Source organism: Opisthocomus hoazin, chromosome 1, assembly GCF_030867145.1.
Source record: "Opisthocomus hoazin isolate bOpiHoa1 chromosome 1, bOpiHoa1.hap1, whole genome shotgun sequence".
Lineage (NCBI taxonomy): Eukaryota > Metazoa > Chordata > Aves > Opisthocomiformes > Opisthocomidae > Opisthocomus > Opisthocomus hoazin.
In genome coordinates this window covers 31,345,687-31,370,841 of record NC_134414.1, presented here as the reverse complement: position 1 = coordinate 31,370,841, position 25,155 = coordinate 31,345,687, and the positions used below count along the sequence as shown (strand labels likewise).

Here is a 25,155-nt window from a genome sequence, read left to right as displayed (position 1 = left end):
CCAAACTTACTTCTTGGGCTTTCACCTTTCTCGCTGTTTTTCAGCCAAGTATTTCCAATGTCTTAAATCATGCCTCTTCAAAACTAAAATAACAGCCCTCACTCTATGCTTACAACCTTGAGACCTTTTACATTGTATCCACACAGGCAGGAAGCACTGGGGCCCAAGAAAGGCAGAGTCAGTTAAGCTGAAATAACACGATTGCGCCATTGATTTCCCTTTTACAAATAAGAGGTCATTTTATTTTTTAATTTTGTGTAACAAGTCAATAAAACCCAGGGATGTGTTAATTTGTTAGACTCTCAAGTGTTAAAACTGTTTCAGCACAGCAGTTTTGCATCTCAATCCATAACATCCTTTCTTCTCACCTTTCTCCTTAACCTCATCTCTTCTAGAAAATGTGGCATTGGATTCGTCTTCTCAGACTACAGCTATAAGATAGCCTCTCCCCTACCCTATCAATCAATGAGGAGAAGCAGAGAAAGTTAAAGAGCAGCTCATCTGACCTGTTTGGGATATCTGTTTTCCCGCTATAGAAATGCCCATTTTTCTTAGCTGATTGTTGAAGGAGGTGACTGAGGGCCCCGATGTGGCTGTCCGTGCCTGGCTGGTTTACTTTAATCCTTGCTCTCATACTTTGTTATATGCTATCTTTATTCAGTGTCTTATAGTTCCATGTTTTTCTCAGAAGGCTATTTCCTTAGATTTTATTGTTATTATTGTCTCTTTTCTATTTTTTCTCCTGCTTGTTTAACTTCATTGAAATATGCTACTACTTGCCTTCACCTAAAATATGTCTGCGGTTGGATGCTTTTGATTCTCTACCAAAAACTCCATCTCTTCCTAGTTTCAAATATCTTCTTCAAATTTTTTTATTAATGTATTTTACCTTATTCCCCCAACACACCTTGTGTACTTTTCCCCAGTCTGAGCGTCTACAGCACTGTTCATCACCTAATCTTTGCTTATATTGACAATTGTTCATAGATATTTAATAGATGCAAGTTTTCACATACCAGGGTTGTAAAGTGCAATCACAATATGCTGTATAATATTATTCAAAGAAAGACATTTATAGAAAACATGTTAAGGAGTTCTTATCTCCCTTTTGTCAATAAACACTGATTTTTTTTTCCTTCTTAATTTTCTTCTTGCTTTTATTTCTTAGCTGGTGTCTGTCAACTCAGTTCTGTTTTCTACTGCCTGTTACTTCATCACCAATCTTGATTCAATCAGAACTGGACTGAAGGGCGATAGTGGATGAAGCAGAATAGCATCTCTCTTGGAGCTACAATGTCTAATGCAGTAAAACTTGATTTTACAGAATGATCATCAGGAGAGAGGATAGTCTAATTAAGAGAGTACTGACCTATGACTCCAGCAGGTCTGGATTTAATTCCCTACTCTGTAGAGAACAAGTATCACTGGTGGTTGAAATGTAAGGCTGCGTAATTCTTAACTCTTCAATGGACTACTGTTCTTCAGTTTTGCAGTTCTAATCCCCAAAACCACAAGACTGTCAAATGCTATGGCTGCTTGTATATGAGTAAATAAAACTGTCCCAGGGATTGCTGTCAGGCACTGGGACTGTCACACCTCTGCTACCAGTCAGTTAGAGCAACCCCAGCATTGTGGGGCCCTGTGCCAATTAGCACTGTGCAAAAAAAATTCCAAGTTCCTATCCACAATTTGAATCGTAGAATCACAGAATCATAGACTGGTTGGGGTTGGAAGGGACATTTAAGGATCAGCTACTCCAACCTTGCTGCATTAAGCAGGGACATCTTCAACTAGATCAGGTTGCTCAGAGCCCCGTCCAACCTGACCTTGAATGTTTCCAGGGATGGAGCATATACAACCTTTTTGGGCAACCTGTTTCAGTGTTTCACTGTTTCACCACCCTCATTGTAAAAAAATGTCTTCGTTATATCTAGTCTGAATCTACCTTCTTTTAGTTTAAAACCATTACCACTTGTCTTATGGCTATAGGCCCTGCTAAAAAGACTGTCCCCATCTCTCCTATAGGCACCCTTCAGGTACTGAAAGGCTGCAAAAAGGTCTCCCTGGAACCTTCTCTTCTCCAGGTTGAACAACCCCAACTCTCTCAGCCTTTCCTCATAGGAGAGGTGCTCCAGCCCTCAGATCGTTTGCATGAACATCCTCTAGACCTGCTCCAACAGGTCCATGTCTTTGTTGTGCTGAGCGCTCCAGAGCTGGACGCAGGACTCCAGATGGGGTCTCATCAGAGCAGAGCAGAGGGGCAGAATCACCCCCCTTGACCTGCTGGCCGCGCTTCTTTTGATGCAGTCCAGGATATGGTTAGCCTTCTGGGCTGCAAGCTCATGTTGTAGGCTCATGTCCAGCTTTTCATCCACCAGTACCCCCAAGTCCTTCTCGGCAGGGCTGCTCCCAATCCCTTCATCCCCCAGCCTATATTGATAGCAGGGGTTGCCCCACCCCAGGTGCAGGACCTTGCACTTAGCCTTGTTGAACCTCATGAGGTTCCCATGGGCCCACTTCTTGAGCTCATCCGGGTCCCTCTGGATGGCATCCCATCCCTCAGGTATGTCAGCCTCACCACTCAGCTTGGTGTCATCTGCAAATTTGCTGAGGCTGCACATGATCCCACCGTCTATGTCGCTAATGAATGTATTAAACGCTACTGGTCCCAATACAGACCCCTTCAGGGACACCACTTCTTCACCTGTCTCCATCTGGACATTGAGCTGTTGCCTACTACCCTCTGGATGAGACTGTCCAATCAATTCCTCATTCACTGAAGAGTCCACCCATCAAATCCATATCTTTCCAATTCAGACTGAAAGATGTTGGGGGGGGACCACGTCAAAAGCCTTACAGAAGTCCAGATAGACAACACCTGTATCTCTTCCCTTGTCCACTGATGTAGTCACTCCATGGTACATAGCCACTATCTTACTCAGGCAAGACTTGCCCTTGGTGAAGCCCTGCTGGCTGTCTCAAATCACTTCCCCATCCTCCATGTGCCTTAGCATAGCTTCTAGAAGGATCTGTCCCATGATCTTCCCAGGCACAGACGTAAGGCTGACAGGTCGGTAGTTCCCAGGGTCCTCCTTTCTACCCTTTTTAAAAATGGGCACAATGTTTCCCTTCTTCCAGTCACTGGGGACTTCACGTTACTGCCATGCCTTTTCAAATATGATGGAGAGTGTCTTGGCAACTACATCAGCCAATTCCCTCAGAACTCTGGGATGCATCTTGTCGGGTCCCATAGACTTACGTATGTTCAGGTGGTCTCGAACCACCTTGAGAGCAGTAACCTTCTCTGGAGTGTGAATATGGTGAGGAAATGTTGTGATGCCTGGCTATATTGTTTCATCTAGCCCCAGTGACACAGAAGAGTCCCTTTTGTTACTACTGAGGGCATGCTTAGCAGCTCTGAAGGATGCATCTGGGTGGCCTACAGTAGGTAAATATAGACCGTACCATAGTCCCTCTTTCATATCTGCTTCATATTATGTTACCCCGTGGTTTAAAATGCTTTATAACATAGATTCTGTCCTCTGACACATTCTGTAAAACAGATTAATGAAACCAAATAAATAATAATGAGTCTGACACAGTAGTTAAGCTTCAGTTCAAAGTAATATCTTTCATCTTCAAGAATTTTTTTGGTAGAACTGGAACAGTAAAGAGTCACAGTTCCAGGGATCAGACTCTGATAATGAGACACACAAGAAGTTTGCCATGGTTCATTAATAAACAGCTTTTTCATCATTGCTCCAGTGTTAGTGATTAAGCGATATACTTATTCCTTGATTAAATGTTTTCTTCCAACTTGCCAAAGTTCTTGTAGGTTTCTGTCCATCATTGTCGTATTTACACTGTTGTCCAAAGAACTAATTTACCTGATTTTACAGCTGAAATTTTTATAATTCTAAAACCCAGCTGTTCAAAAACTGGTCCTTTTACTCTCAGTCAGATTTTTTAGACTTGCTTTTGCTTCTGTGAAAATTATAACTAAATGCAAAGCGCAGGCAAAAAACTAGAAACCATAGACCATACTGCAGATAAAAATGAAGGACAAGTACATGGGTACTGCCCGTTTTTTGTTTTGCTGAAGTAAGAATTTCTCCTGAAGACAGGTTACTTGCCAAATGATGTTTAGTTTTATTGTGCTATCTGCAAATTAATTGAATGGCTTATAAAGAAACGGACATACTTGTTTATGCAGTAAACACGGAGTAATTTCTTCCCTTTTGCTTGTTTTCAGTACAGTGGGTTAGTTCCACGGGAGAGCTGGGACATGTGGCATCCAACCCTGGTGGCTGAGGCCCTGTTTGCAATTGCAAACATCTTTAGCTCCCTACGCTTGATTTCATTATTCACTGCAAATTCTCACCTGGGACCTCTGCAGATATCTCTAGGAAGAATGTTGCTGGACATTTTGAAGTTTCTCTTCATATACTGTCTTGTTCTGCTAGCTTTTGCAAATGGATTGAACCAGCTGTACTTCTACTATGAGACAAATGAACCAGGCAACTGCAAAGGAATACGATGTGAAAAGCAGAATAATGCATTTTCAACGTAAGTGGCTGATCTATTTCTGTCGTCCCTCTCTGCTCCCAATATTTTAATCACTTTGGTGTGGTTACAGGAAAAAGGCTGGCTGCTTTCCATTGGTATTACAGTGGTGTCCTGAGAGAAAAATCTAAAGTTGCCCTAATAAAAGAAAAAAATATTGACATTACATTACTCTGTAATAATATTCATCGCATACCACAGTGAAGTCTGTACAATTCAAGATATCTCAAAAAATAAAAAGATAAAGAGTAGGGGAAGATAATATGAGATTAGAAAGCACATATTTAGAATTAAGGGAAAGAAGTTCACCAGATCAGAGCTTGCTTATCCAGGCAGCTGTCGCTCTACATTCCTTCCATGTCTACTTGTGGGCATTAAGTTTAGTGTTCTAAAACATGAAGATGCCTTGTAAATGAGGCAGGAAGAACATTCAGTCCAGGCTTCTTCTGACCCTGAGTCTACATTCACACAATCAAATACTGTATTCTAATTTCTGTTTTAAAGTTTATTTATTTTTATTTCATTTATAAATCAATTTTATTTCACTCTGTTCTGTAGTTCATCTATAGTACCAAACCACTATCAAATGGGTACTAATTGTCTATCTCATCTTTCAATTTCCAATCTGAATTAAACTCCTGCTATAAAAAGCTGTTCCCTGTTAGCTTCTATGAATCATATCTAGGCTGCTTTTAAAATATATTTATTAGCAATGGATTTCTTCTCAAAGTAAGTAATTTTGTAAAAATAACACCTTTTATGTCATCTTAATCAATTAACTTGGCTCAGGCACAGCATATTTATCTTGCATATTAATCACATCTTATGCAGGTCTAAATTTCGTGTGATCTGAACAGAAAAGCACAGGGGAATTTTTCAGAGTTGAACTTTGAGGGAATCAATATTATTCATCTGGGAAACAGTGGGGACTACTTATACTAGTGCCAGAAGACGGTGTCAAGGCAAACTGCAATGTCTTATGAGCCTTTTCTGCTGCTATGAGCTGGGGAGAACAGCGATTGCTTGATTTGGGCTCAGACAGATGTAAACCATACAACAGACTCCAGAGCAATACTTTACCACTCATATACACTGTTTTACAGTAGCAGAGAGATGGGACCTAGAATTTCTATAAATAAAAGCATACTCCCCTCTCAAGTATCTCTGTACTAGGTTTCATGACGACTGGGTTGCATGACGTTTCACAGACGATACCGCGTGGTGGGAAAGGGGCTGAAGGGTTAAGTTTTGCTCAGTTCTGGACAGTGGGTGCCAGTGTGCAGGACCACCCAGGGGTGGTACAAATCCCCGCAGTTCAGCAGCCTCCCTGCTCTGGGTGCAGTGGGGACAACGCTGGTGGCCCATACATCACAGAAATATCCTCTCTGGGTAACCTGCTTCTGCTGTCAGGCGAAGGAGCAGGAGAAAAATCACTCCAATTAATCTCAAGATATGGGAACAAACTAGGAAATTTTGCTCCTATTTTTTCAGAAGGAACAGGGCTAACCAGCGCCCATGCTTAGGACACTATAGTGTAGCTGAACATTGTATAAAGGTGAAATTATATCAAGCTATCTAGCTTCAGAGGATTTTTTTAAAGTTGATTATTGTTGTTTAGCTTTGCAGCTCTTGTCCCAAACTTCTGTAAGGGAATATCATATCATTTAGTTGTAAAAGCACATTTTATCTGAGTGGCATTTTTGTCTTTTTAATATCATCATTCTTTGCAAAACAAAACATAAACTACTGATAATAAGTCCTTCTAATTATGCAACTCATTTGATCTCAATGGCTCTTGACACAAACTAGAAATTGCATAAACTGACAACACCAAGTAGGTATGAGGATACCATAGCTGTTTTAACATCTGGGTGAAACACAGTCATTGAGTTACTTTTGTATCCTTCTTCTGCCCTCTACAGTCAAGGCAAAGGGTGAAAATACTTCAAAGGCAGGTGTCCAAAATAAGATCTCTAAAACTATATTTATCCCTCAGAAGTTTGAACAAAATCAGCCTTTTATTCACAGGCTTATTTACAGATTCCGTACTGTGTATCTAGAGGATCAGATTTGAAGCATTAAGCCATTGTTTTCCTAGAAGGATATTCTGTGTATGTTGCCTATACTGTGATAAGTATCATTGATCTCAATCAAGTCAAGGATTTTCGTGTGTTTGGGAAAAAATGAACAATCTGAAAACTACATATATTGTTATTATACAGCTATTCCTTTCGGGTTTTGTTTTTCAGATTATTTGAAACACTGCAGTCATTATTCTGGTCTATATTTGGACTCATCAATCTCTATGTGACCAATGTGAAAGCAAGGCATGAATTTACTGAATTTGTTGGGGCCACCATGTTTGGTACCTATAATGTAATCTCTCTGGTTGTTCTACTCAACATGCTAATAGCCATGATGAATAATTCTTACCAACTTATTGCTGTAAGTTGTTCCTTAACCTTAGATAATTTATAATATGTATCTCCTCTCTGTTCCTACATCCCATTTTTCCGGCAGTAAATCTTTTTTACAGAAGGGGTATTGGGACAAATTCACTAATTTGTTCTAATTCTTTTGCACTATTCTGGAAAGACACAGAAACCAGACCCCAGCTGGACTAGGCAGAGATGAATTTCCCCACAACTCTGGGGGAGAGGTGGCCCTTCTTCAGAAGCCAGCTCATGGGTAGAGAAGAGTGTCCTGAAGCTGCTGGGAAGTGACATGGGCTACAGCCCTTCCCAAGCTACACTGTGCAGGACCTCTCCTGAGAGACTCTGCTTAAGATTGCTCTGTCTCTGCTTTATTTTTAATACATTATTAACCTTTAAAAGACTGTTATTTTTTGATTTTTATATAGTGTGAATATACATTTAATAGAAATTGGATGCTCATGAACAATTTTGGGTGCATTAGCAATCAAACAAAAGATCATGACTTCTCATTCAGCACTGTCCTGTTTTCTTCTTTAATGAAAACTGTCTTTATCCATATCAGAGCTATTGGCTTATTTTTATTTCTCAGCTGTCTATTAAGGAGACTAATGAAAATAAACACTGATTCATCATATGATAATTCGAATATAATCATGCAGAAAGCAAACAAATAAAAGAAAGCTTCACAGTCTTAACAATTAAAATGTGCCTTTTTGCTAATCTGGAAATTACAAGTTTTTCCATAAAAGAAATACTGACTACATGTGTTTGTATAACGCTAGTTGGCAAAGTCTGGTGCACAATATTACAACATACTAACACTCACCAAAACTCAGACTGCAGGCAGCATACTTTTGCTACTATAACTTCTAAAGTACTGTTTTGATTACTGTATATCTAGCTAAATATTAAAGGCTAGGGCTAGACCTGTAGCTTAAGTTCTTGGCTACTACGTTTGTTGTGCAAATTTAATATTATTAATTTATACTTCTTGTTCAGCTGCTACGATTTAGCAATGTTTCTATGGACTGTACTTTCAATTTTTTTCAACCTTTTAAAAATTATACTATATTATATAGAATATGAAAGAAAGAAAATCTCAAATAAAAATTAAAAAAAACCCCATCAACCTATTCTGAATGTAGGAGGAAAAAAAGATACTCAACAGTTTTAAGTAGCCTCATGATTTGTTGGATAACCTATTTTTGAATTTCTGGGGCTGACAATTACTAAGAGAGTGCATGAAACTTACAGACTTGTTGAAGCTGCTACACAGCAGAGTAATTAGGGTGATATATGTGGAATAATGATGTGCTCCTATTATAGCAAAACATCTCTTCCAGAAGTGTAGCATTTTTCTGCTTGTAATTACCCTGTGTTGTTTGCGAGAGTTTTAATTATTTAAAAGCCTGTAGCAAGGAAGGAAAAGGTGAAAGTGGATATATACTGTACATATCTAACATCTCTATTGAAGTAAAGCAGCTTAGCTTTGCTTAGTTTAAAGGCCTTCTGTCAAAGGAAGATGCAAGTATTTTAAAAAGAAAATTAATTAGCATTTCAGGGTTGTTCTAGTTTTAGGTTTTCAGATTTTTGTAGAGGTTTGTTTCACCTCCTTAATTACAGCAACATCTGTGCTGGTGTTGTGCTTCTTGTGTGCAGGATCATGCAGACATTGAGTGGAAGTTTGCTCGGACAAAACTCTGGATGAGTTACTTTGAAGAAGGAGGAACTCTGCCCACTCCTTTTAATGTCATACCAAGCCCAAAATCATTGTGGTATCTGATCAAGTGGTTATGGAGACACCTTTGCAAGAAAAAAATTAGAAGAAAGCCTGAAAGTTTTGGAACAATAGGGGTAAGTCCTGTGTTTTACTCTGCCTGTAGTCCTCCTCTTTCCTATATAGATGAGATGCTCAGACTTACAGAGCATCCAAACTGTCAAATAATGTATATATGAGTTAGAGAATAATTCTGGCAGAGAATGTTTTTTTTAACATTCATGTCAATATATTTGACTGAAGAGAAAGCACCATTGTATTCCTGCACAATGACAATATGTACTATGACTGTGCCTTATGTACAGATAATGCAAGAAAGATTAAAACAATACAAATATGAGAGATGAAATGTGTACTTGTCTACCACTACCAGAGGTGTGGCTGATAATATCTAGCTCAAATGTCACAGTTCTAGTATCATTGACATATCATGAACCACAGACTCGTGTATAAAATATTTGTCATGGGATATTCCGTCTCTCTCTCTCTACATGTAATGAAATGGGTTTACCATTAAAACATTCTTACCAAAAGCTGTTCCCATTAAAGAAAACGTTTTGAAAGGTAACAGCATTTATTTGGAATTGCTTACTTGAATTTACAGGTAGAGCTATTTCAGAATCACATCGGTACCCTATCCTAATAGTACTAATTAGCAGTGAAATGTCTAGAAAAAAAGAGACAAAAAGACACACAAGGTGAGCAAGAATAGTCCTGCACCTGGATTCAGCAGATGCCTGTGTAATATCGCAGCCACAGACTTTCTCTGGTAGCTGCAGTGGGTAAAACAGATCATAATTTGTCCTTTCTGCCTCTATCCAGTTGAGATACCTCAGTCAGCAGCACAGTTTTTCTATATTTTCAGAGGAAATATCCAGGCAACAACCTAACCCATCAACAACTAAATCTATCTAGTTATGTTTTCTGCATTTCCCATAGTAAGCAAGTCAGTACCTCAGTGACTAGACTGCATTTAGCCAACTCCACCATAAAGGAAGCTACTGTGGGTAAAATGTGGATAATGGCCGTTTTCCTGTACCATAGAGATTAGGTGAACATAAATGTTTTCAAGTCTGTCAGGAACTCAGATAGCAAAGCATTAAGTGGGAATATGAGAGTATCGTGGGGGTTAGGGGAAGAAGAAAGGATTATAGTCATGCTGTTGACCCTGGTAGCAAAAATTCCATTCATTTCAAAGAAGCCAGGGGACATGATACAATTCTTTTCTGGACCCTTACGCTATCGACCTTTTCTTTGTATTTCTTCCTGGTTGCTTGAGAAGTGAGTAATAAGGATAGGCTTTTCCTGCATATTCTCCTGTCATATCCTGGCACTCAGTTTAATTGCCAGATTTACTTGGAGGAACAAGTTCACAGGGGTGTACAGATACATGATAAAGCGGAAGGGCGATGTAAGAAAAATAAGTCACAGTTCCTAAACTGCTGAATGGATTTTGTCCTCTTTGTGGAAAGCTTCTAATCAGCCTTATTGCAATATCCTGATCTTGCTGGCCGGTATCTACTTTGTGAAATCAAAATATGCTTCACTTTGGTGTCATACTTGTAGACAGGAAAGAAACAGCCAGAAGAAGAAGCTTAGAAGCATGAAGATGACATTGAAACAAACTAGTAATAAGCTACAAGAAAAAAACACTGAAAAAAACCCCATTAAAATTAATATTAGAAAAACAGTGAAGAGAGACAGTCATTCAGATAAAAATGAAAGACACAAACTAGCATGAATGGTGAAGAATTTCAAGAATAAAACATCGCTGTGTAACCTAGCAAGGGAAAGAAGTAGACACAGAGACCAACAGGAGGAAAAACTGTGAGATTTTGTTAGAAAGAGAAGCTCAAGAGATTCGTATACTTGTGTGTGTGGGAAAGTGGGCAATGCTTCTAGGCATTTTTTAAACATTTGGTAGGGATGATTAGTTACTGTAAACTCATAGAGTGATATTAAAATTAATGGAGTGATGCCAGTGTGTGGCAGCTGAGGATCTAGGGTTGGTTGAGACAATATCTCAATTTGACTGTGATAGATCAAAAATACCTTTATACATCCCAGCAAATCCTTTAGGACAATATTTTCTGTCAGACTTTACATCCAGGACAATTTTTTTTCTTTTTTTTTTTTTTTTTCTTCTTTTTCTTCCCCTCTCAAACTGCAGCTCTGGAAGTAAACTCCTTCCTGGCTCTGTGGAATAGTAAAGAAAGAGGCAAAGTGCTCTCAGCCTAGTGCTGAATGGCATGGTGAGGAAGGGGGTTTCTGCAGCTGACTCCTGCTGGGGTACATAAGTATCACCTTCTAGAAATAAGAAGCCTGGGTTCTGGAAAAGTGGTGCAGGCAAAAGGTCAAAGGGCATGGAGTCTATACACAGAGTTGGTTTGGATTTTTTCCAAATAGAATTATTTTTTTTTAATGAAAAAAAATACAAAATTCTAAAACCCCAAACTTTTTCATTAATATATATACTAGTTTCATAGAAGCTTTTATTGGGTAAGACTGTTCAGTTCCAGGATGAAATTTCTGTCTGGAGAGAGAAGGAGCTGGTGCCAAGTAAAGCAAATAGCTTGGGCTAAGGGAGGCCCAAGTTCATTTCTATTCTCCAGTAGATATTTAATTATTTACCCAAAACAGAACAGCTCTGACAGGAGAGATTTCCATCTCAAAATAATCAAGACCCTGAGGGGGAAAAGTGCTCTTGTGGGAGAACAGAGAAGAAGGAGCTGAACCTGGCTTCCTTATGATTCAAACGTGAACCACTAATTACTGAACTGGTTGGCAGTGGAGGACATAAGTGAGGGAGAGATGTAGGACATTGTTGGTTAATTTCTGTAGAGTAAATTTAAAAAAAAAAAATTGTAGATGAGAGCAAGTGGAAATCCCAAAGTCTATGAGACAATAGGGCCATATCCATCTCTAGTTTCCACTGCAGAATAGGTATTTGGCTGCAAGTATAGCTGAAACCCCTCTGAAGCTCACCAGCAGAGCCATCATGGCAATAAGACTTCCAGCTGCCTGGAAAAAGGCAGTGGCTGACCAGGCAGATTCAGTCCACACATCTGGACATCTCATAGAGACCAGGCAGATACAGTCCACACATCTGGGCATCTCATAGAACTACAAAGTTCCTCAGCAATAGCAGAAGTCCCATTAGGGCTATCTGAATTTGGAACATTTCTAGGCCCAGTTGTGCACCCAAGCTCCAAAATGGGAGAAGATGTAGGTATGCACTATGCACTCTGACTTCCACTTTATGAAAATCTGTTCATACCCATCAGAGTGTGGGAGACACTATTCACACCAGGGGTCAGGTCTACACACAGTTTGAGTAGATCTAACTAGATGCTATTAACTGGATGTCCCCCAAGAGGTAAAGTCATCAGAGAACGAGTGGGCCCACCATGGTGATCTCACAGTTTGTCCTGGGGGAATGCGCTGCTTTCTGGTTTTGAAAAACTTATTCCTATCACCCACTACTCAGCCTTGGATTTCCAGAACTTCTTCAGTTGTCTCAACAACTGCATCACATATTATCTCTATGCCCTTTTAACCAAAGGGAAATTAAGAGTTTTCTCTGCCTTTGGTTCAGGGGTCTCAGATGACAGCTCTCTGACTCCAGCTCGCTGGAATCTCCCCTGTAATAATGCTGGTCTCAGAGCTACAAGATAAGCTTTGTTGGGACCTATTTCTTTTCACTGAGTCCTGCATTATGAACTCTGATTCCTTCGCTATGACCAGTACTGGGTAAAAAAACACTATATCAGTTTCAGGCTTATTTTCTTACATTGACTATATGGATGTATGGATGACATGTTGTCTGTAAGGCAGAACTCAAGATTTCAAAACATTTTGTTCTGAAATCTCTAAATGCTAACTTTCCTATTAGGAAGCTCTAATTAGCAGTGATGTATGATGGTGTTTTCCAGTAGAAAAAGCAACAGTATGTATCTGAAGACTGAGTCAGTGCTAGTGGATGCAAAACAGACGATAGACAGAATGGAGCTGGCTTGTTAAAGCCAGCATTTTTCAAGGATCAGGCATGATATCTGCGTAAGAAATCTTAGTACCAAAAAGCCGTGAATCATGACCTAGGAATGAATCAAGGACGTATTAAATGTGTCTTCAACAATGCACTGGAAAAATATATATACATGTACACTTGAAGGTTCATGAACTCTTAAATCAAGGTTTCAGGGTCAGGATAGTTTACAGCAGATATGCTGGTCAAAGGATTTATCTTGCTTCTATGAAGAAGAAAAATATCAGTAGAAACAAGTATGGCATGGTTGCTTGGGAGGACCAGCTACGGTGCTGCTTATAACAAAGCAATCATGGGAAAGAACAGGGTCTGCAGGGAAGTGAGGTGCCTCTGAAGAGAGCTGATTAATTTGCTTCTCCTTGGATGTCAGTTCTGTGGTTCTGCTATCCTTTGTTGTACTGGGACAGCTGAAGCAGTAGGTGATGGAGTCAAGGGGAGCTTTTCAAGGGACAGTTTTGTTCTCCAAAGCACCACGCTGCCCAGCCATGCTGATGGCAGCTTCTCTAGCCACAGCTACAGCTGAAGGAAAGCCAGGATGCTTACATGTGATTTACAAGTACTTCATCTCTGCTATTAATCAGACAGAGATCTTCTACCTTTCAGATTTCAGCACATTTTTATTGTCTGTCATTTTGACATATCCCAGGTACGCAGCATTCTCTTTAACTATTATCACAAAGTATCTCCTACACTTAGAACTCTGAAATAGCAGTGTGTGCTGCTCTTTATCTATATATATAGCAGTTCTGTTAACTTTGTCAGCTCACCTTTGCAAAAAGCAGATTAGTAATGTAATTCTGTTGATTAGGTTGAAGTTTTCCTGACTGCCTAAGGCCTTTGGGTGTCTCAAGGCTACTCCTGTTGGTCATCTGAAATACATTGCTATCTGAAAAATGAAGACATGTAAGAAAAGAAACCCCAGCCCCACTGGAATAAATTGTACTATTTTGCTCAAATTACATTCCACTTTACGTCTGATCAGTAGCCAGAAAGTGTTTTGCCTATGATTTTAAGTATTTTGGAGGAGAAAGTGGAAAGGATTGTCAGGGATATCTTCAGTATTTTTTTTTGTGCATCTGTTGTTTAGATAAACAGTTACCTCTTTTTTAGCTATTCAGACTTTTATGCCATTTTTCCAAGCAACCAGCATGATAATTATTATCATTTGTCAGAGAACATCTCCTTTCCCCTTCTCCTCTTCTTTGTTCTCCAAGTGGAAAATGATGCAACTCCTAAGTCAATAGAAGTATTTTGTATTTTCTTTGTAAAGTGTGTTATGGAATGATGGGCAAAGAAATAACACTTTGCACCTGGAATGGAAATCAGTAATCTGGGGTCTTTGTTGTATAGCCAAAGATCATCTCACGGGGAAACCTCTTTGTCAAGACAGATAAGTTCTTGTACTTTTTATGGGATGCTGCTGTCCAAGATGATGAATATATCCCATGACTTTAGACAATCTTTACATTTTCTGGACCTTTATCACTAAGCAGTTTGAGGTCAAATGCAAACACTAAATTTGAATTTCTGCTTTATAAAAGACACAATTTTGATACAAGACTTCATAATAATATTTTAACATTATCAAATTTCTGACTGCTAGAGAGATATTTCTTCCAAACAATGCAAGTTACTAGGAATGGCGTAAGCAGGAAGACCAAATTAATTATCACTACTAGTAGAACTACTATTAAAGCTTCCTGAAGGATATTAGTGCCCCCTTTGGAAAGTGATAGAAGTATCTCTTTCAGTTTCATGATCTCATACAACATTGTCATCAGAAGATTGTTTCTTCCTCTGTTGCTATTTTTAGTCAGTTTTTATCCCTTTGCCAGCCATAGTTTTCAACAATTCACATAGCACGGTGGTTACTTGAAAGAAATTTTGAACAACCACAAATTAGACTATCACCAGGTAGAGAAAGGCAGGCTGGCTGAGCGCAAAATAAGGACAATATGAGTGATAATGTCATTTTATTTATTAGTGAATAGCTTGATTTTCAGATGTGTTTAAACTAAGATTCATTCTGCCTGCAGAAGGAAGGAGACTGAATCTGAACATTTAAACAAGAGACAGAGAACTGAGGGGGGTAATCACTTTGACAGGTTATGTGTATGCATAATTCCCTGTGCAGTATATGTGTGTCTGTGTATGAAAACACACCATTAAATGCATTCTCTTTCAGCTTCTGGGTGGTATGGATTAAAAACAATTGTCAAGTGCAGTAGAACTGTTCTGGACACGTTACTACACAAACAAAATTGTTTACACGGTCATCCCAAATCGCACTTGTTGACATTGCATCGAGTGGAAAAGCCACAGCCTTTGTTTCTGGCAGTTTCAGAATCAGTTGCAAAAAAGCGCATAAACCTGATTTAGCTATTTCTTGCTATAGGTACAGAATTAAGCCTATGCATTTATTTCACGTTACTGTAAAATAAAGCAGAGCAGACAACAACTACAGAAACTATTCTGCAGTAGAAAAATCATCATTTGTTCTACTTATCAGCGTTATTAACTTTACCTGAACGGCATTTCAATTACACCTTGAAGTGTTTTTCCCTTTACCTGTGAGTCAGGTCTGTTGTTGAGAGCTCTCGTAGCCACGGACTCCCTTAGCGCTCTCAGCAGGAACGAAACATCTCCATCGTGTGGTCAACAGCGAAAAATCAGATTTTTTTTTCTAAAAACCGGCTAAAGACAGGTGGTGGAAGGGTATCGGCCACCTCCAGCCCCGGCGGTGGGAAGGCTTGCCCGTCCATCCACCCTTAAACGTGAGGAATTTCCATCTTCTCTTTGGATAAGGCACAGATACAGAAACAAGATATGGAAAAATACTGAAGATGTGAGATGCTTCTGTATAAAGACCTACCCCACAGTGACTGTTCAGAGGGATTAGGAAATAATGATTTTCCCCATTCTGTTATTTTTGCCAAGCCCAACCACACAGCTGCTGCATCCCTCAAATTAATTACAAACAAGAAATCAACCCTAAAGTGTAAACTGATTCCGAATATAGGGAAATTGTTAATCATAAATTGCCAGTCAGTTTCAAATAAAAGAAGGTGACAAAATACCTTACTGTGCCTGCCTCTTCATGCAACTGACATCAATTTTCACAAGTCTCTTGGATGTCCTTTTATCCTCTTATCAGATGCTGTTAAGTGTTCTGTTTTGTAGAAATACAGTCAGTGGTCAGGCACTTTCTTTTCTTGCCAGTAGCACCTATAAGAACCCATGTTAAAATTTAAGTCTTTCTTTGATCAGTCAGGAATAATTAAGGTAGAGAATAGGGAGATGTGACTCAGTCTGCTATTGAAGACAACAGTGATTCAAGGACTAAGTAATTCAGGCCTTTTTTTCCCCCATCTTCTTCTGGACAGCCCTTAGATATGGCATTATAATCTAATGCAACACTTGCTTGAAGCCTGTACCATGCTTTCATCCTACCCCACTTCTTTTTGTTGTTCCTCGTCAGAGTTATTTTCCCTCTTACCTTCCCTCCTTATCAACACCAAACTCTGTGTTGCAAGCTAAGTTTCTTTCTTCCATACGCTCCCTCTGTGACCAAGTGTTTTTTAACAGGGAACTCAGCAGGAAATTTTCTTTTTAATTTGGCTTTATAGTGCAGGGTTTGGTTAGCTCTACCTTAAATGAGACATTAGGAGCCATAGTGCTTTGCTAACACTATGCTTATGTCAAGCTTTTCTCAATTCAGAAAAGTACGCTTCAGTCTGTGCAAGTGAGTGATGATCACATTGTTCCCCTTCTATCTCAGATCAGTGACTCTGGGGGCTCTGCAAGCAGAGACCTGGCTGCTCCACCACATCCATGCCGATGCTGGAATAGCAGCACATCATTGATGTAAATGTAGAAAATCCACTTTGTCTTCCAAATAACGACATTCTCCCCTCTGTAAAGCTAATGACAGGCTTTGCTCCAACACTGCCATTTTTCAGCAGACTGAACCATATCTCTCAGCTTGCTCGATACCACATATTGCACAGACCTGCTGTTTTGCTGTGCTGTATTTTACTAAAAGACAGGGATTCATGTTTTTCTGTTCTTTTTTTCAGAGGCGTGCAGCTGACAATCTGAGAAGACATCATCAATATCAGGTGCAGGTCCATGTTTATTTTTTGGTTAATTCTTTTCCTATGCCTCCACAAGGTCTTCATGAGGGAAAAAGAGGAAGAATTTCATGAGAAAGCAAAAAGAAAAAAAAAAAGAAGAAAACCACAAAATACATACTTATTTCATCCTCAGCAAAGAAGCATAATAATTTGGTGTTCAAACAACAGCATTTGAGAAGTAGGGTTGTCTACTTTTGGGGTGCAAAAGGATATTTCCTAGAGCAATAATATACTAACCAGTATTTTGCCCACTGTAACACAGATTGCCTTTAAAAAAGCAAACACCTAGTCCCACCTCCCTGCTGGGATTCATCAGAATCTTATGTGCAGCTCACTGCCGTGCTGCATCAGAACCTGCTCTCCATCTTTCCAGCTCTGGTCGCCCACAGACAACTGCCTCTCCCGTAACGCCTCTGCCTAGATCCCCTGTAAGCTGTTCTTCTTCTCCGTCCTTCCTGCTTCAGCCTCTGATTTTTTGAGCTTATTATAGCACAAGGAATAATTTTCAGATTTATTTTCAAATTTTGCTGTGTTAAAAGGGCTGCAGGTTAAGCAAGAGGCTTACACTTGTAGGTTTGGTAATCAATGGATTCCATATATGAAATGACTAGGTAAACCGGGACTTTTCCAACCTAAAAAAGAGACAGCTGTGGGAAGTACTACAGGGATCTATGAAATCATGGGAAAGGTGAACACAGAGCGGCTGTTTACCATCTATCCACAAACTGAATACCAGACACGTACTAGTCTGCATTAATAAGGCTGTAGGCAGCACTTTGAAGGAAGTGATTATTCTCCTCCAGCCCACGTTTGTAAGACTGTATCAGGAGCAGTGTGTCCTGTTTTGGGCCCACCACTACAAGAGAGATGTTAACAAACTGGAAGGAATCCAGCAAAGGGTCACCAAGATGGTTAGAGGGCTGACATAAAAGGAGAACCTTGGATTTCAGCATGGAGTAGGATAAGGGGGGATCTAATTGCTGTCTTCAGTAACACAGTGGGTGGTTAGTGAGAAGAAGGAGATAGATTTTTTTTGGAGCTGCACAGCAAAAGAACACAAGTCAATGGACACCAATTGCAGGAAGGGAAATTCTGTAAGGAAAAATCATCTTCACAGTGAGGGTAGTAAAGAATTGGAAAAAGGTTCCTCAAGGAAGCTGCAACATCTTCACTGTTGGTGGTATTCAGCACTTGACTGGACATGGCCCTGAGCTGGATCAGACAGCCTCCGGGCATCTCTTCCAGCCTAAATAATTTTAGAATTCTTCAAAGTGGAAGACAACAATGGAAACTATCAGAGAGCAGGATAAAAATAAACAAAACTCCACACTGAATCTGATTCCAGCTATACTGTAGAATACATTGGCAGAGGATTTGTGGATGCTGAAAGTTTACATGAGTTTGAAACACAGAGGAAAACCTGTCACAGGCCATTAAACCTAGAGCTATAATTTCTGATGCAGAGAGTCTCACATTCCAGGAGACTTGGGAAAGTATAGCTGGAAATAACATTATAAAACTGCACTAGACGAACTCCTCTTGAGGCATCAGCAACTGCTCACTGTCAGACTGTATGTTACTGCCATGAGACACACCTTTAGTCAAACTCAGCACAACCCTTCTCAGGATAATTTATGTCAGCAATTTCCATTGAAAAGCAAGTTTTCAACCAGATCTAAGGTTTGTACATTTTTTGTCGTATTCCTAAAGCACAAATAAGTCCAAGCAGGCCCAGTGAGTGTAGGTTTAGTAACTAGTACCAAGAAAGCTAACACAATATTTTCTATTTTAGGAAGTTATGAGAAATTTGGTCAAGAGATATGTTGCAGCAATGATAAGAGATGCCAAAACGGAGGAAGGACTGACGGAAGAAAATTTTAAGGTATGCTTTTATTTATATGTTTACAGATGGTTTAGAAAGTTATTATAAAACTGTGAAGCATATTTCTCACACTCCTTGATTGTTCAGGTAGCATATAACTTGCTTCCTAGAGCAGTGTCTGTGTCCTGGTAGACCACACACAGATAGTATTGTACATGGACTCCAGCAAGTCTCCTTCTTTCTTTAGCTGGAGCAATGATCAGTTTTATCAGCTAGTTTGAGTTATGCCTATGTAAGGGGACACAGAAGTGGGATTAAATGTGTGTAGCAACATATTTGCTAAAGCAAGATGCATGTAGTTTCAGCACCTTAGGAAACAGATACTTTCTGCTACAGTGCTGTTGTGCATTTATTTGTATACAGAATAACTTTTATATGACTTAAAAGGTGGGTAACTTAAATAAGCAGTCAAATATTAAAATCCTTTGAAACAGATGAAGTGAATAAGGCCATATATATCACAATGCTTACATCCATCACTGTATATTTCTAGCATCAAACTTTGTTGTTACTATTGGTGTCTCAAGCTCCAAACATTCAAAATTATATTCATCTGCCCCAGCTTGTGCATGCAGCAGATACAGCCAGAGCCTGAAGTAATTGCTTTATTATTGCTTCATTCAGATCATCTTGACTGCCATCACATGGCATGTACAGGACAATCAGGGGATCAGGCCCAGTCAGCATGGGTTTATGAAAGGCGGGTCCTGCTTGACCATCCTGATCTCCTTCTATGACAAGGTGACCTGCTTAATGGATGAGAGAAAGGCTGTGGATGTTGTCTACCTGGACTTGAGTAAAGCCTTTGACACCATTTCCACTGTATTCTCCTGGAGACACTGGCTGCTCATGTGTACACTTCACTGTGTAAAAAACTGGCTGGATGGCCAGGCCTAAACAGTGGTGGTGACTGGAGTTACATCCAGTTGGCAGCCCGTCACGAGTGGTGTTCCCCAGGGCTCAGTTTTGGAGCCAGTTCTCAGTAAGTTGGCAGATGACACCAAGGTGGGTGGGAGTGTCGGTCTGCTCGAGGGTAGGAAGGCTCTGCAGAGGCATCTGGACAGACTGGATCGATGGGCTGAGGCCAACTGTATGAGGTTCAACAAGGCCAAATGCCCGGTCCTGCACTTGGGTCACAACAACCCCATGCAAAGCTACAGGCCTGGGGAGAAGTGGCTGGAAAGCTGCCTGGCAGAAAAGGACGTTGGGATGCTGGTCGACAGCCAGCTGAACATGAGCCAGCAGTGTGCCCAGGTGGCCAAGAAGGCCAACGGCATCCTGGCTTGTATCAGGAATAGTGTGGCCAGCAGGAGTAGGGAGGTGATCGTGCCCCTGTACTTGGCACTGGTGAGGCCGCACCTGGAGTACTGTGTTCAGTTTTGGGCCCCTCACTACAAAAAGGACACTGAGGTGCTGGAGCGTGTCCAGAGAAGGGCAATGAGGCTGGTGAGAGGTCTAGAGAACAAGTCTTACGAGGAGCGGCTGAGGGAGCTGGGGCTGTTTAGTCTGGAGAAGAGGAGGCTGAGAGGAGACCTTATTGCTCTCTACAACTGCCTGAAAGGAGGTTGTAGTGAGGCAGGTGTTGGTCTCTTCTCCCAGGTAACAGGCAATAGGACGAGAGGTAATGGCCTCAAGTTGCGTCAGGGGAGGTTTAGATTGGATATTAGGAAAAATTTCTTTACTGAAGGAGTGGTCAGGCGTTGGAACAGACTGCCCAGGGAAGTGGTTCAGTTACTATCCGTGGAGGTATTTAAAAGACGTGTAGACATGGTGCTTAGGGACATGGTTTAGTGGTGAACTTAGCAGTGTTAGGTTAACAGTTGGACTCGATAATTTTAATTGACCCAAATTATTCTATGATTCTGTGATGAACCCTTTAGAGAAAATGAAGATAAATAGGGACCTCCTGAGATGGGCCTTTAAGAGACAGAGGTTGCGCTGGCTGAAAGCAGCCTGCAGTGATTATCTCTGACTTAGCTGTTAGCTGCCAAACATGTAGTGGAAATGCACAACGTCCTACTTCCACTGCTACTCACAGGGCAGCATGCATACATGTGTATGCCTCGTGTGTGCCTGTGTCCCCGTGTGTGTAAGTGATGGTGTTAATAGCTGATCAAAAATGCTGTTGTTATGATGGGATAATATTGTCTAGCAGGTTGACTGTAGGTCTTCAGGTTGTCCATCCTCCTTCCTCCACCACTGTCACTGGTGTGTCCAGATCTGGACTCGCCTGTTCAAGAAAGATGAGGAGCTACTGGAGAGAGTCCAGCGGAAGGCTACAAGGATGGTGAGGGGACTGGAGCATCTCTCCTATGAGGAAAGGCTGAGGGAGCTGGGCTAGTTCAGCCTGAAGAAGAGAAGGCTGAGAGGGGACTTTATAAATGCCTACAAATATCTGAAGGGTGGGTGTCAGGAGGACGGGGCCAAACTCTTTTCAGTGGTGCCCAGTGACAGGACAAGGGGCAATGGGCACAAACTGAAGCATAGGAAGTTCCGTCTGAACATGAGGAAGAACTTCTTCACCCTGAGGGTGACGGAGCACTGGAAGAGGCTGCCCAGGGAGGTTGTGGATTCTCCTTCTCTGGAGATACTCAAGACCCGCCTGGACAAGATCCTGTGCAGCCTGCTGTAGGTGACCCTGCTTCGGCAGGGGGGTTGGACTAGATGACCCACAGAGGTCCCTTCCAACCCCTACCATTCTGTGATTCTGTGATTCTATGTCACTGCCAGTGTCACTGTCACTACTATGAGTAGTCTAGGCTAGGGAACATTTCCTCTGAAGTTTCCTCTGTTAAAACTGCTGATTGCTTTTCTGTTTCACCTGGAAGAGTCATTAGACAGTCTGCAAAGGACCTTGAAAATGCCAGGTATTATTGAGCTGCTGAAGTTTATTACTGATCCCTAGCATAAGCCTTTTCTTTTTTCTTTTTTTAATTACAAGAGGAAAAGTCAAATTAGTTTTCATGCTCTGATGTTTCATCTTTCTTCCTAATTTTTAGGAGTTAAAACAAGATATTTCCAGCTTTCGTTTTGAAGTCCTGGGTTTGTTAAAAGGAAGCAAGCTGTCTAATTTGCAGACTGCAAAGGTGAACAAAGACTCTGCCTCTCTGTCAGAAAATGAAGAAAATAGCGACAGTGAAGGAAACAAGAAAGGAAAGAAAAAGACCTTCAGCCTTTTTGACATAACAACGATGATTCACCCAAGATCAGCCACTATTGCCTCTGAAGCACATAATGTGAGCAACGGCTCAGCAATGATGGTGTCAGAGTCCACTAACGAGAAACAAAAGCGTGTGAATTTTGTAACAGACATAAAAAATTTTGGGTTATTTCACAGACGATCAAAAGCAAACTCTGGGGAGCAGAGTACAAATAAAATATACACCGTTTCTGAAGAAGTTTCCCGTCGACAGGCAGAAGAACAATGTGAGAAATCTGATGAACTGGTAGAGGGAGAACTGACCATGAACTGTGAATTAAACATCCAAAGTCCTGATGAGAAATGCGTGTTAGCTGAGTCACAGTATAACAGTGACTCTTTGGATTCACAGGAAGATGGAAGTATTTGTGCTTTAGAAGCAGAGAAAATGGAGTTACAGAACTCAGAACCACCCACACCACAGGTTCAGGTGGACAAGGACTTGGACTTTAGCATTGACTGTGATGGGAAACAAGAAACAATTGATCAGGGTGATTATGTTGTAACAAGGTTGTGATGCTTACAAGAGGAAGCATTTACAAATATATATATTTTGCATAGTGCTTTTGGGGGGGGGAATGTTTTAAGAATTATATTAGCAAATGCAGAATTACACTTTATAGTACTCAACTGTGTCACATGATCTTGTAACATAGTAGTGAAGAGAAAGATAATACGGGGACCCTCTGTTTTGTAGCCTGCTTTAGCTTTCACAATTTGTTTTACATTTTTTAATAAATGGAAGCATCTTGTATTCTTGTACTGTTGCAATAACCCACAGAAACTTTTTAGCTATCTTTTTCAATTACAACAAATGCAATTTCTCTCATATGGTAGTTGACTCCTATGATAAATATTTTTCTATGCAAATAAGAAGTAGCTTAAGAAACTTGTAAGCCTTTCTTTAACTTTGTAGGTTCTTCAAAGATTCTGGCACCATAGTAATCATAAGCGGCTCCTGTGCATAATTCATGTCAAGCTATTAGAATCATTTGTTTAAATTGCTGGAAAATTCATTTGTTTCAAAAACTATACAGAATGAAAAGATAAAGTATATTCTTTAATTTATTGAAGGAATATGAATACCTGTAAGTAATGAAAGATCAGTCTATTTGGTTATTTAATTACAGCTTTTCCCTCCCAGGAAGAGGATTATCACCATCCTGATACCATCGTTAGAAATACATTTGCAGGATTTGGAGACTGTGCAGAATTGTTTCTTATACTAAAAGAAATATGTGTGGCTTGCTAAAAGCTGATGATGTACTACTCCCTGGAAATCTGTGATCACAACAGCTACTGCTTCTTTAATCATTCATTTTTCCAAACGAGGACAACCTATGCACTTTAATATTCAACTGCTTATTAGCTTTTGCCTTCACAATACACTCATATTTGCTAAGAGAAAGATACTTCAGGAATAAACAAACATGCAATGATCCCCTGAGTACTTGGAAAAATATGGCAATTTTTGAGAACTTTTTAAAGACAAGCCTTAAGAGAGTTTCTTTGACAGTTTCAGAGTTTGGGGGAACCTGATTGGAGGTTTTATAAAAAAATACTTCGACATTTAAATGTGTAAAGAAAACTTAATAGTATTTTTCATAACTGATGAGTGACTTATTGTCTTAGTCAAAAACAGTATTTTTAAAATTAAACAGTCTGTTTCTTTTTAATCGGTGACTGGTGTCCTACATTATTAAAAATGTAAATTTATAACTGACCTAAGAATGACCACCCTCAAACTCTCAGCACCATCCTCCTCCCTTGGAAACATATGAATATACCACATCAGTGTGGTTATTTCATTCTTAACTTCCCTAGCCCTGCCGTGATAGATTTTGTAGTTCATATTAGCCTGTGTAAAGGAACCTCCAGATGCATAAAGTACACTTACATTCGACATGGAATCCATCACATGTAACTCCCACCTTGTAGGACCTGACCTAAAGTCATACCATTCTGGATCTAAACTATCCTGTTACTGAACTGAGTTTTGAAAATCCAGACAAACCCCTCTCATCTCTATACTTTTAGGTGAGTTTTACAGCTCTACTTTGCACATGTGCTACTCTCTCTGAACTCACGTATTGAAAGCTTCCTTCCTGCACATCTATCTCTGCCATAGAACCCAGGAGTGAATTAGGTGAATCAAAATGGAAAATAGGAGCAGCAATTGGAAAATAGATTGTATAGCTTTGCAACAATGCATTCAACCCACATTTGATTGCTAAGATATGGTTGATTTCCATCTTGGCCTCTTGACTTCACTGTGGACCCCCTCTCCTTCACGTCTCTCTTCTCGTCCACGTTTAGATTGTGAGCTCCTTGGGGCAGGGTCTGTAGCTTTTCTGTTTGGAAAGCACCTGAATTATTACAAACATAACAAGAAATAAATAATAATAATAATGGTGGAATACCTTCATATCATTTTTACTAGATCAATTCTTCTAGAGCATTCTCTTTTCTACTGTAACATTTGTGATAAAATGACATAAAGCCAGTGTGCCACATGTTGTCACACAGTTCTCTATATCCCAGTTAACAGTCCTTCTCCACCACTGATTTCACTTTCTAATTCTCCATTATGGTTTGTAACACCTTGGAGTCCTAAGCTTACTACCCTGTCACTAGCCAAATTCAAAACAAATAGTCCTTGCTCCAAAGAGCTTTCAATGCATTCCAGCCATGTGTTTTCATTCCAGACAAACTGTGCCTCGGCAGGGTATTTATAATGCCACCAGCGCCATTATCAGAGCAAGTTAACCGCCACAGGTCTAAGAGCTCTGCATATTATTCTGCCATCGTAAGAGCCTGTTTCTCTCGTGTATGAAGTTCCCAACATGGCAAAAACACAGGACAGTTAATCTGAAACAGCAGCCATGCTGTCACATCACGACCCCACTGTGCTGCTAGTCAGTCTAAGTCTTGGAGTAGATACAAGACAGAACAGCAATGACAGCACAGGTGGGCAAGATACTTAGTCATGGGGCCGTGACACTGTGTTGCATAGCAATAGGTGGTCAGTCTTCTGATGTCTTTTTTCTTTCTTTCACAGCCAAATATTGAAATGAAGGTCTATTAAAAAAAACATGCTTCACATCAGTATTTGCTCCATTTT

At 40.2% G+C, this 25,155-nt stretch overlaps 1 protein-coding gene across 3 annotated transcripts in view; it reads left to right on the top strand.

Moving 5' to 3' along the window:
- TRPC4 (transient receptor potential cation channel subfamily C member 4) overlaps nucleotides 1-24,419 on the top strand; it is a 162,619-nt gene extending 138,200 nt beyond the window's left edge. For all 3 annotated transcript variants that reach the window (XM_075420745.1, XM_075420763.1, XM_075420753.1), the window contains 6 exons: nucleotides 4,253-4,566; nucleotides 6,813-7,008; nucleotides 8,658-8,852; nucleotides 16,897-16,938; nucleotides 18,746-18,835; nucleotides 21,835-24,419. In XM_075420745.1, coding sequence (XP_075276860.1) covers nucleotides 4,253-4,566; nucleotides 6,813-7,008; nucleotides 8,658-8,852; nucleotides 16,897-16,938; nucleotides 18,746-18,835; nucleotides 21,835-22,551 — 1,554 coding nt within the window. In that variant the 3' untranslated portion in view covers nucleotides 22,552-24,419. The remainder of the gene's footprint in view (nucleotides 1-4,252; nucleotides 4,567-6,812; nucleotides 7,009-8,657; nucleotides 8,853-16,896; nucleotides 16,939-18,745; nucleotides 18,836-21,834) is intronic.
- Nucleotides 24,420-25,155: the final 736 nt, after the last annotated feature.